Source organism: Electrophorus electricus, chromosome 4 (assembly GCF_013358815.1).
Source record: "Electrophorus electricus isolate fEleEle1 chromosome 4, fEleEle1.pri, whole genome shotgun sequence".
In the NCBI taxonomy this organism is placed as follows: Eukaryota; Metazoa; Chordata; class Actinopteri; order Gymnotiformes; family Gymnotidae; genus Electrophorus; species Electrophorus electricus.
Window position 1 is genome coordinate 6,738,977 of NC_049538.1, and position 12,949 is coordinate 6,751,925.

Below are 12,949 nucleotides of genomic sequence, written 5' to 3' on the forward strand. Positions count from 1 at the left end.
AAGCGCACGCATCTGATAGTCCGCAGCCAGACGAATCAGGATTCGGTTCGCTCCACTTCGTACATGTTGTGTAATCCTTCAGAGACTAAAACAAATAATCCAGCAGAGCACGGAGAAGGCAGGAGCCACAGAGGTGCCAGGGTTGCCAGAGCATAGCGAAGGTGCCAGCTGGAGTTCTGGGCGGGGCTGGGGCGGGGCTGGGGCGGGGACATGACACGTACATGTACCAGAGTTTGGAGCGCTGGCTGAGCGGGAGGCAGGAGGGGGCCACGTCTTTTGCGGTTTTGCTCAGCAGGAAATCGTGCAGCTTCTGCCGCACCTCTGTGCTGGCCGTAGCACCTACAGGCAAAAGATGGAGGCCTGGTTAAAAAAAAAAAAAAAAGAACAGACAAAAATGGTTTGCTTTCATAAATTGCATGAAACACTGCATGAAGATGTTTTATCTGTACTTAAACCACCCAAACAAGGTGCCTCAAAGACCTGTAACTGCTGATAAACCTAAAGGTCCTAATGAGGTTTCATTCCATTTAAATTTTCTGTCTGTTCAAGCACCAGTCATGTAGTTGAGGGAAGAGAGACAAATGTACAAACAGTGCCACCTAGTGGCGCCGGCAGCATCCCGCAGGCCCAACACCACACCAGAGGTGCTGGAGATAAACACAATGCGATCTCTACTAGCGCTCCTCCCCCCTTACTCTCTTTGGAGCGCTCCTTCTTCCTGTGGCTGAACTGCTGGTGATGGGGGGGCGGCAGCTCCCTCCGGTGGCGCTCTGGCTCCTCCCCCCGCACCTCCTCCTTCTCCTCGCCAGTCTCCACGCTGTGCTCCTCGGCCAGCGCCTCCTGCTGCTGCCGCAGGGTCAGCAGCGCCTGCTGGAGCTGAAAGGGCGAGGAGAAGGATGAGTGTGTGTGTGGGGGGGTGGGGGAGGGGGGGTGCGTGTGTGCGTGTGGGTGTGTGTGTGCGCGTGTGTGCGTGCACATACAAGTCTCACATGACACTTCACTACTCAGCCTGCTTCCTCTACAGCAGACAATCCGTCAAGCAGTTTGGCAGTTACTCACCCTGCACACTGACAGTGTCAAACACTGCCAGTGTTCTGTACTAACTAACTCTGTACAAGCCTAGAAACGTCTTGCTGCATCTGAGCAACATCAAAGCTGGTTAACTCTGTAAAGGTGGCAGCAGGCTTGCTCACAGCCTTGTCAAACAGACCCATTGGCATCTGAAGTGTCCAACAAATGAGTCTCCAAAAACACAATAACAATTTTATTTGTAAGTCCCTACTTAAGCACTTCATAAAATATTTAAATACAAAAGTTCTAATATAGACATTTATGAACGCATCCAGAGACAGTTGCGGGGCAATCAGACAACCGCAGGACAGGCTATGCCTATGGTTGGTGACATAAGCAATCATAAATGTCTATATAGGGTTTATGAGCGAGTTAACCATGCGCTGTAAATGTATTTTCTCTTAGTCCTCTAATACAGATGTTCAGATGAACCATCAGTGCAGAATTCTGACTGCTAAATCAACAGACTGAGGAGAAGACGTCTGATTTCATGTGACAGGGGCAGGAAAGCCAGTTAAGAAACTACAAAATCAATAGAAGAAGACTGTGTGATGCAGATCACCACGAGTTGGATTACCGCTTCTGAAACTGGACAAGCGTAACTGAGTGGAGTGTCCAGCAATTATTTCATGTGCGGTCAAACCTGGTGTGAATGTTAGCGAATGTGTGTTAGTGGGGAGCGCGCGTCGTAGGGGAGCGCGCGTCGTAGGGGAGTGCGTGTGTCGTAGGTGAGCGTGTCGTAGGTGACCTTGATGTGCTCCTGCAGCTGGGCCTGGTGCTGACGCAGGAGGGCCTGGTGCTGTTTCTGGAACTCTGCGATGAGCAGCTGCTTCTGGATGTGCTGCTGCCGCTGGATGAGGAGCAGCTCCCTCTGCAGCTGCCTCTCCCACTCTCCCGAGTCGCTCTCCCACTCGGGCATGGCCAGCTCAGGACGGCCCGAGGGCGACAGCACCTCCGCACCTGACCGACAGACAGAGGGGAAACGAAAGATTACCAGGAGGAGTTGACGAGTTTGCTGTTGTAGGCAGCTGTGCCATGTGAGCAGCGCATACACATTCCACCCTCACAAATGTTCCTTTTTGTCTGTGTATTTGTTTGTAACTCGAGCACCCCCGCCCCCCATACACACACACCTGAGATTAACAAACACTTATCTTGTGGGTAAGCTGACAAACGGATAAACCTGCACCAACGCGCACTGCTCTGCGAGGGCCAAGAAGGGTCCTCCCCCCAGATGTTATGCAGTCAGCAGTGGTCCTAAGGTCAGAAACTGAGCAGTGATGAATGGGTTGGGGAGAAAGGGGAGTTGATGGGGCAACAAACTGGCAGTGGTTGGGTAACAGAGCACGTGACCAAATGCTGTAAAGGGCCTAATCAAGTAGCCAGTGACTACCAGCACAAGATCTGTGTTTCTAATAAAGTGGCTGCTGTGTGCGGTCCCGCACAGTGTCAGATTCTTTCGCCCTGGCCCCTTAAAACCAACACGACGCCGTGATCTTAACCTCTCTCTTCAGTTTCCGTTTCAAGCTGAAAATGTTTTTTCTTGCCCAGAATACAATGAACCTCTTACCAGATCTTCACGCCCCCTTTTCTAAAAATAGATGCACTGCTGAAGGCTTCAGCACTAAAATGAAACTAGACATTCAAAGAAACAAACAGAAACAAATGAAAATCTCAAAGCAGAGATGCGTGGAGACGAGCATTCCCCCGGCGCTCTCGGTTTGATGTCCGCCCACGCACATAAGTGGATCCCCACAGTGTGTGCAAACATTTTCATACTCCTTCCTCTGCTTACCCCCAGGCTAGGCCGAGCCCTACGGTGGATGAGCTGTTCCCCCGCCCAGAACCGTGGGCCTCTGCCGGCTGTGTGGTAGGTATGACCTGCACTACGACCATGAGGGCCTTCTCCCCGGACCTCAGCTGCCTCCGGGTGCCAGTGCACCAAAGGTCGAAAAAAAAACAAAAAAAACCCCAGACATACATAGAAACATATATAGGTGTTCGTGTGGTAACAGTCCTGATCTGCTTTATGATTTGACCAGTTTATGATTGTCGTGGAGATCTGGGGCTGGTGACAGCTGTGTCATCGCTCCTTAAAACACACAAGGGGGAGGGTGTGGGGGGTGGGGAGCGAGCAGCCAAACACAGGCAGACACAGCAAAGGTGCTTGTGCGCCGGAATCACAGACACCACACCACACCACCTACTCTCTTCATGTGTGCATACAGAGAGAGAGAGAGAGAGAGAATGCATCATGATGCATGACTGCAGTAAGCAGCCTGAAATGAGGATGGTTATTTTTGTGTATATTTTAAAAAGGTGAAGCAGGTGCATATTTTATAAACACATAGTCCATCAACCCGTGTTCCTAAGCAAAACCCCTCCAATCAAACAAACAAACAAACAAAAACAGTGAAAAGAAAACTTAAAACCCTGTAAAATAAATGTGTCATTTGGTCAGAGAGAGCCCATGTTTGTAAACTCACTCCCTCCCCTCAGGACTGTAAAGGCATTCGCTGATCTGCCTGCTGCTCAGTATCTGGTGATGTAACGGCCTCCTGAGCGTATGAACGTGGCACTCTGAAGGACACGTGTTTCAGTTACACGTTTCCTTCACACCAGGAAGCTCAGGAGAGCGCCAGCGGCGAGGCGCAGAAGACCAGGCAGCTGGGGACAGTGCGCGGGGCTATTCTGACCAGCGACAGAGCGCTTTTTTAGGCTTATTCTAAAGACAGGCGCCGTGTGACTGGCATGGGCGAGATGTACTTTGACTATTTTCTCACACACACACACACACACACACACACACACACACACACACACACACACACACACACACACACACACACACACAGAGGGGCGTGAACAAAATGGTAGAAAAATAGAGGCGCGCTTGGTGTGTGTGGGACGACAGTGTGAGCCTGAGGGTGTGTTCTGTGAGAGAATGATCTGGACTCGTGCCTTAATACTAAGCATGCTATTGATGAACACACACACACACACACACATACAAGCATACAACCAGGTCCAAATAAGAACAGACTGCATAGTTTCAGGCACACCCTACACTTCCATACAACACTACATTAAATCATACATACAATTCTATTTTATACACTTGTTCTTTAGGAATTCACTCCCCCCCCCCCCACACACACACACACATACACATGTGCACACACTTATTGGTGTCAAGGAATAGCAACATTCAGTATGAAAAATGTATTGGCAAAACACATGCATGTGCAAACATGCACACACACACACACACAGACACACACACACCCTCTTGGATTCCCGATGCAGTGTTGCAGAAAGCCATCCATAATCGACTGCGAGCCGACCGAGTTTGCCCCCCGAGTGTGATCACGTCGTTCCCCAACGGGCCAAGCTAAAAGTGTGTGTTGTGAAGCACAATCACGTCGACCTCTCAGGCCCGTCGTCCAGAAATACACATGCTTGCCACCAAACAGAAGCACTGCATTGGCCGAAGTGTCAAATGCTGCTAACAGACATCTGTGTCTGTTCCAAACATAACAACACAGCAGCTAGGAGGAGCGCAGCTGTGCGGGACAGCGGTGGAATTGCCCGATCTCGTCAACAAGCGCTCGGGATCTGCGGAACGTTCTAGCACTCTCCTTTTCCACAAGCCCGTGTCTCCCCACAAAGCTAGCGACGTCGGCCCGGCGTTTCAGCGGTAAGGGCAGACGTGGACGACGGTGCCGTTTTTGCAGCGCGCGTGAGTCGCAGGACAAGCAGGGTTTTATAAATAGCGCCTTCCGGTGGGCAGTTTTATTAGGATTTCACTCCACCGCAATGATACCCGGGGCTAATCTTAGCCCCCTAATGCCTCCGGCCCGAAATAACCGGGATGAGAATAGCCAGCGCCTGAGCATGCAGGGGCCATAATGTTCAGCTGGCCCCGAGCTCTGGCTGCCCCGCGGAGTGGCATGAGGCAAACAGCATGCCGGGTACGCCAGGCCTCTGATCCATGCCCCTCTCCCGTCGGGCCCTGCCCGAACACCGTCTCCATGGCCACCGCACGAGGCCCCGAGCTGGTCCCACACCAGAACGCGGCTACGACAGTAGGCTACAGTCGTGTTCTGCCTTTGGGGACAGGAACATCCCCGAGATTTTGCAGTCCGGTCCCGTTCCTGGTACTCTGCGGAATCACTGTGATACCAGGAAATCCCAAGCCAAGGGGCCGACATGTCACTCACAGCCAGGCACCAGGCCCCGCCCCCTCACCCACACCCCACCCCCCGCTTTCATTTGGCGGCATTTGGCGAGAGGCATTATTTCCACCGGGCACCTACGAGGCCCTCTGAACCCCTTCGCGTTTCCCGCAGCGACCATGCGGCATCAGGCGCCGACTTGCCCCCCCTCCCCCCCGCAAGTCTCCGTGAGAAAGCTGCCTCAGTGGCCCGAATGAGTCAGAGTTGATGAGAACCAGGCAGATCTAAAATAAACAGCATTCCCCGTGCCAGCAAAACAACAGAGGCCAAAATAGAGCCGCATTGACTGACACTTGTGAACCGACGCGCTCTGCATTGGCTGGCAGGCGCCGGGTCACATGAGAGCTCTGCTTCATCACTCTGACCCCCACAGAGCTGTCTTTAATGTCATTAGCCCAAGACCTGAAGGCTCGTGTATAAATATTCATGTATATGTATTTAGCTTTGGGCCCGTGGAGAGCAGTGGGCCAGTGGCTATTAGTACCCAGACAGCATGAGTGCGCCAGGGCAGGTGTACAGGTCCTGTGTCAATGTCTCTTAATCTGCACAAATGATTTTTATCAAGAATGTTGAAGCTAAAATCTGGTCTCAGGACAGCAGCGCTGTGGTATATGGTATATGGCCTAATCACAGGCGGCTTCAGTTTGTCAGGACGAGCGTGTTCAGGATTACGGCCCTAGACCTGTAGACCTGTATCTAAAGCCAGCTCTCTGGTGAATGTGTGTATGAAACAGAAAAGTCTGTTTGGTTTGCAGCAAAATCGGATGGTTTTGTTAGTGCCCAGTGAAAAAATGTGTCCCCATAAACTCCAACATGTAAAAACACACACACACACACACACACACACACACACACACACACACACACACTCTCTCTCTCTACACAACATGAAAGACTTGGTAACAATGAACGGAGATGAGCTTACTAAAAACTGTGTTAAGGAATACACACAGACAAACATGCACCAAAATGAAAAAGGCAGTGAGACAATACATCAGATAACACATGTACGTCACAGAAGTACAAAACACACTTGCTATATCCTTCCTAACAGGACCATGGAAAACACACACACCTGTGCACAATACCAGTCATGTCCTGCTGCTATAACAGTATACAAGCCCTGATTTTGTTGTTGTTCAGAAATAGGGACAGTCACCAGATAAAAGTGGGAAACAGACAGAGTGACAGACGGCAAGAAAAGTAAGTACGGAGAGACAAGGACGAAAGAGAGGGAGAGAGAGAGAGAGAGAAATTCCTTCTCACACATCTACCTGAGCCAGTCACGTTACTGGAGATGCTGCGAGCGTCCAGGACATCTCGGAGCCACTCGGCCGGGATGCGCCCCTCGCCCTCGTATATGGTCTGCAGCATGCCTGCCGCCGAGCCTGCGGCTACGTCCCAGCGATCGACGCTGGCCGCTGCCCACACCGCCCCTGGCGGGCGCGTTCCTCGCCCCCTCCCCGCGTTTCCTCCCGGCCGGCCCCCCCCCCGGCCGCAGCCCTCTCTTCCCCTCGTGTCTCGGCCCCCCGTTCGCCGCCGCCGGAGGGGACGATTTGCCCGTGGGGTCTCCGCTAGCTGGAGCCGTCTTCCTTTGGCGCCGTGAGCCGGTGGGTGCAGGGACGCTCCGGCTCGCCGCGCTCGTGCGGTGTTTACCTCTCTCCGTCTCCCCTACGGTCGCTCTCTTGCTCCCTCTGCCACTCTCTCTAGCCCTCTCTCTCTCTCTCTCTCTCTCTCTCTCTCTCTCTCTCTCTCTCCCTCGCTCCCAGGTGCCAGGAATAGCAGCAGGACCAGCCCAGCACAGAAATAGGCCGAGCCAAACCAGGGGAGTGGAGCAGCGGAGAGCCGCTTAAAATAGCGACACAAAAACACAGCTGCCTGTCTTCAACCTCTTCCTCGGCTCCCTGGTTCCTCTTTATCTCCTGCTCTCAGTCTTCCCTTACTCAATCCCTCCACCCCTCGCTTTTTGTTCTCAGATTTAATTCTCTTCTCGCCCAGAACAGTCTTTTGTCCTTCGTATCTTTAAACCTCAGTCGAGCGTCTCATTTCTCAAGCCTTGCCCCTCTTCCACTCAGCTGTCCTATTCATCCTGGTAATGAATGAACACTGTTTCAAATTTGCTCCCGCTCTACTCTTCCTGGTCTTGTTTTGTTGGTTTTTGTATCTGCTTTCTAGCGCTTTCCTTTCTGTTCCATACACTTCCACCTCTTCCCCTTTGCTGACGTTGTCAGCTCGTGTTAATTCATTAGCAGCTGAGACACCGACACAAACAGAGGTTCAGGCAGGTGCTATTTCTCTGAGGCAAAACAAATCAACCTGAAGCCCAGCATATGTCTTCAAAAATGACACATTCTAAAAAAAACATTCGAAGTGCAGCGATGGCAGAAGGGGGATATTTGTTTGTATTCCCTCTGTCCTTTGCAGTCGTCAGACACGCCTGCGATGGACCATCCATGAGGATCCCCCAACACCCCAAACCCACCGTCCTCAAAACAGCGGCGTGAGGGAGACAATGATCAGAAATACAGGAAAATACTGCAGTAGGTTTTAAGATTCACCAGCTTCTCCAGTAGTAAGTCGAACACTTTCAGGTTGTGATCCAGCGTTACAGGATACCAACGGTATTTATCCAGGGAGCTTGAATCCGTTTTTGAATCCTGGATATGTTTTCAGTGGTCGACTATTACACGGTTACAACTTTGCCGTCACTTGACTGTTAGAACAATGTAGAGTGACTTGAGGTAAACATCCAAGTCCTCTGACACAAATTAACTATCAGTGATTACAACACCCAGGACCTGATCATGGATTCCGGGCTCAGAGTTGAAAACTAGCAAATGTCAAAGCTACTTGAAACTATTTGGACATTTTTTATATTTTATATTTGGGTTTTCTTAAACATACACAGGTTGAAAACAATTGGAAAAGTCTCATCACAAATCAACATCAGGCACGTTTTCCAAAACTCAACCTCTCTTGTTTGGAATTCCTGAAAATGTTCCAAAAATGGACAGCTAAAAACAAACACGCAGGTTGTGACTGTAACACCATCTGTGCTTGCTGGGGCTCTGACTGTCCTCCTCCAGTGAAGAGCAGATCTCTTTTACATCTAGTTCTGTCCAGTCTTGTGTTACTTCACACCCAACAAAATGAAAGGCTAAACAAAGCAACACAACCCACTGCAGCACACAAATACTCATACACCCCCCCCCCACACACACACACATACATACACACACACACACACACACACACACAGGCAAAGGCAAAGGCCAGCTCTCTAAGAACCCAGCAGTAACAAGCTGTGCCGACATGTTAATATTAATCAGCGTCCTGTTGCCAGTTGACTTCTTTTTTAAGTGGAGAGCTTCCAAACTGCCTAGTTAGTCATTGGGGCCACAACCTCACCACAGCAGAGGGGTTTTGCAAAGCAGTGCGAGCGCTAGCCAGCCCAGTAACACCGTTAACGTTCGCCTGTGAGCCCTGGAAAACAGCCAAATGAAGAGGAGAGGGGGAAAAGTACATCAAAAAAAGCATGCCTGCTGAACGAATTAAAGAAAGGAAAGGCTCAGTGCGTGCAGCCAAGGCAGGCCAATCCCCATGAGAAAGGCGCTCTTAATATGTGAGAGAGGCAGGTTTGTATCTGCCGCTATTGTTGCCAAAAGTGCCATTGCGACTTTGTTTTTGTTCCCGCGGAGTTCCCCAGACACATTCCTGTTCGACGGACACGATACCGCCAGTGAAACCCAGGTCACACACACACACACACACACACAGACACATGCATGCACACAGAGACACACACACACACACACACACACACACAAACCTCCTTCTACCCAGGTTTTCCTCTCCAGACAAAATAGATGCCGCTGCAGAAATAGGTCGTCTGCACAGGCTTGTTTCTGACAAAGAAACGGTCATTCCCAAAGGTGAAGGAAGACTTGTTTATAAAACGGCCCATAATAAGCCTCGAAGAATACACAAAAGTGCTCGTCCACACAGATATACACAAAAAAGCATGTATTACACTCTTGTACAAACTTGCCTACACACATCTGCTCCGTAAGACAAAACAACAAAGAACAGCAGATTGCAAGGACACTATACCAAAGCACACTGTTTGTAAAAGGGCAGAGCTTTTCAAGGAGAGTGTCTGTCATACGGACATAAAGAAGCTGTTTCTGGACCATGGAAAATGTTTTAAGATAGCTGGTTGGTCATGGTTTAATGCTCAAAGAGCACCACATCAACCTGCCTGTAACCTTTACCAATCAATCACTGCTGAAGAGGACATGCCTGAATATATCTATCTATCTATCTATCTATCTATCTATCTATCTATCTATCTATCTATCTATCTATCTATCTATCTATCTATCTATCTATCTATCTATCTATCTATCTATCTATCTATCTATCTATCTATCTATCTATCTATCTATCTATCTATCTATCTATCTCCCCTCCTTCCCTTCTCTTTCCCACTCACATCAACAGCTCCCCCTTTGGACAAAAGGGATTAAGTGCACAAATTTTCTAAAGCTGTCAACAGTGTGGGTGTGTCACTTCCGATTAACGAGCTTGGTGTCAATTGTGGAGTGCAGCAGGGCTCAGTGAAGTGTCCTCTCGTGATATTTCAATATTTCAAAAATCCCCTGCCAGCATTATGTGAGCAGAAGGTTTCTGGGTAGAGGTCTGATGGGATTCTTCCACTCCCAGCATTGCAGTATAGTGTGCGCACATCTGTGTGTATTTGTGTGTCTCCAAGAACATTAGGAATGCAAAAAGCTTCAGCCCTTCTAGACCCTTGGGATAACAAACCTTAAATCAGCACTGAGCTCATCAAAGCTTTTAAGCAAGAGGAAGAAAAGCCTAAAAAATCCATCTCCTCTTCAAATGCTCAATACTGGAAAAAGTAAAAAGGTTAACATTCATGACTGCCTCCTAAATAAACTCTCAGTTCAGACGGTCAGGTTCGTGACACCTCTACAAGTGCGCAGAGAACAGCTTAAGAACAGCTTGTCTCCAAGAACAGCTTCTCTCCTTTTGCTGACTCTCGTGGTCATGCGTGCTACATGTCTGAGGTGAACAGCACCCCTCTGACATTCTGGCAGGCAGCGTTGGCAAATAAAAGCGACCACTGTCAGAATGCCACGTGCGGAGAAAGCGAGAGTCATCGTCTGCTTTGAATCAAGCCCGTGCTGTATATGCAGCAGCAACTTTGGGGGGGGGGGTGCTCCTGCGGTGGTCAGATGAAAGAAGCTCCTCTAAGCCACCTGCCAGCAGGGTCTCCATCTGCTCACCTCAGCCTGCCAAGAACACATCCAGAGCGCAAGGGGCGCCTCGGGCGTGTGGCAAGCCGGGGCTAAATATATCCCGGGCCTCTCAGCCTGCCCACGGGAGGCCTCCGACAGCCCCACCACACCGGCCTACGCTGCCCTTAAAGAGACCGTGAGCTGGGGGGTGGGGGGTGATGGAGCTGACAGTATATGCACAGCAACACAGCATCCAGTGAACAGATAATACCTGGTTGCTCAGGGGAGCTCATGTCAGAGGCATCTATATGTGATGGATATCCAAGAGTTCTGTCCTCAGACGGGCAGACACACACCTGGGAGAATAAACACACACACACACACACACACACACACGTACAGCAGTGCAGGAAAATAAGTTAAAAAACAAATCCTATCCAGTCCCAGACCTGCTCATCCACAGTTCCTGCAGGCTGCAGATTAAACACCAGAGTACTGTACATTGCAAAATAAATTCTAAGTAGGAATATCCAGACCTGTTGACGGACAGCTTCTTCCTAATTAGATAACTGAGGAGATGCCATGTGCTCTCCTTAATCCATACCTTGCATTTTCATGATGATGGAAGCGAGTGCTATTTGCATTTTTTTCTATTTGTAAAATGTTATAATGCACTGCTGGCACCAATTATACCTTAAAATAATTAAAGGCTTAATTAGATTTTACATTTTGTTGAACATTTGTGCACAAAACCACGCGAGGAACTTAAAATAAGGGTTTTTTTTCATGCTACATGATATTAGTGTGTCTACCGAAACCTACGCATTGAGAGAGAGAGAGAGAGAGAGAGAGAGAGAGAGAGAGAGAGAGAGAGAGAGAGAGAGAGAGTGTGTGTGTGTGTGTGTGTGTGTGTGTGTGTGTGTGTGTGTGTGTGTGTGTGTGTGAGTGTGAGAGTGAGTGAGTGTGAGAGTGTGTGTTGGGTGGGTAGATGGTATCGTTTCTATTTTTAGCCCGGCGATGTTTCCCCCGGAGAAACTACACGGAAGCGATGCTTTGTAAATACCTGTTACTAAGAGTTACATTTTATTGTTTCTTTTAAAAAGAAACAATACAGTTGATAATATTACGATAAAATAGCATGTACCGCTATTTCGTTAGTCTACGTAAAATATTTTGCAAAAATCGTTTTTGTGACAAGAATCATTAATCCACGTACTGACTCTGGTTCAAAATCTCAACTGAAAGCTCCCTTATCCCACACTTCGGCAGTCTGAAACTGCAATTTTACAAGCATTTACCGAGGAAACGGTTGGAACTGATCAGTTGAAAACCGCGCAAAACACAATTCTGGTTGCAAGGATGCTCACATGCCATCTGGAGTTCTTCGTCAGTATGAATAAACCATGCGCTTACCTCTGTAGCTGTAACTGTTTCGGCGGAGTTAGCGCGGTTGTTGGGTCATTGAGCGGGGCGTTATTTCATGTGCGACTGAACCCAACTCGCGTGTCTCTTCTGCGGACGGAGACGAGGGGCGCGCGCTCGCAGACGACTCTGCAGCGAATGTTAAATGTTGCCGCTGCCTGTGGCGACACAAGCGCCTTCTAAAAATAGCGCAGCGCCACAATACAACGCGTTCGTAACGGTGTCGTTTACGCCACAGGAGACGAACGACGTCCTTTTTAAACGATCAGATTGTACAAGGATTCTTTACGAACAACACAATCGTTTGAGGAGGAAAAAAAAACCATTATATTTTTTGGACGCTCTATGGGCAAATACCTCAAACAGCTAAAATAAAATGCTAAATGTCCTTTAGTGTTAAATTTATATTGGTACATTGTTTAGGTCCTATATGTTTAATCTGAGTATTCTTTCGGTCATATTATACACGTAATATAATTTATCTAATTATAACAATTAATTAATATGTACGTATAATTAATCAACAATGACAAGACATCCTTGCTCACTCCTTGGAAATTACTTTAATAACCTCTGTGCAAATGGAGTGATTCTAATTACCTGTCATACTCCGACGTATTTGGATGATTATTTCTGCAGTGTAACCTCACTTTGAAATTACTATTCAGATATGGAATTAAGACTTCCATGCCAATACACTTTACCAAGCATTGACAGGCTTAATAAACCTTCAGTATAATTTTCCTAAAGGGGATGTCATATGGGAAGTTTCATTTGTCTTGCCTGTTTACGCTCCGCTTTTCCATGTTCCGTGTGGTCGTAGACCCGCACAGGGTTCAAAGTTTGCTTTGTCTCGTGATAGACAATGTCATGCGGAAGGCTGCGCTTCGGACAAACTGGAATCCCAAAGGCGTCTCTATGTGTCTCTATGCTTTGTGTCCCGAAAAATTAACTAAGGGCTAT

The 12,949-nt window shown here is 48.7% G+C and overlaps 1 protein-coding gene across 2 annotated transcripts in view; it reads right to left on the bottom strand.

The window, feature by feature from the left end:
• LOC113572059 (histone deacetylase 9-B) overlaps positions 1 to 6,738 on the bottom strand; it is a 19,728-nt gene extending 12,990 nt beyond the window's left edge. The window contains exons 1-4 of one of the 2 annotated variants that reach the window (XM_035525000.1): positions 6,581 to 6,738; positions 1,820 to 2,031; positions 696 to 876; positions 222 to 360 (exon numbers count right to left, since the gene is read on the bottom strand). In XM_035525000.1, coding sequence (XP_035380893.1) covers positions 222 to 360; positions 696 to 876; positions 1,820 to 2,031; positions 6,581 to 6,680 — 632 coding nt within the window. In that variant the 5' untranslated portion in view covers positions 6,681 to 6,738. The remainder of the gene's footprint in view (positions 1 to 221; positions 361 to 695; positions 877 to 1,819; positions 2,032 to 6,580) is intronic. The other variant, XM_035524999.1, reaches the window with a different exon arrangement.
• Positions 6,739 to 12,949: the final 6,211 nt, after the last annotated feature.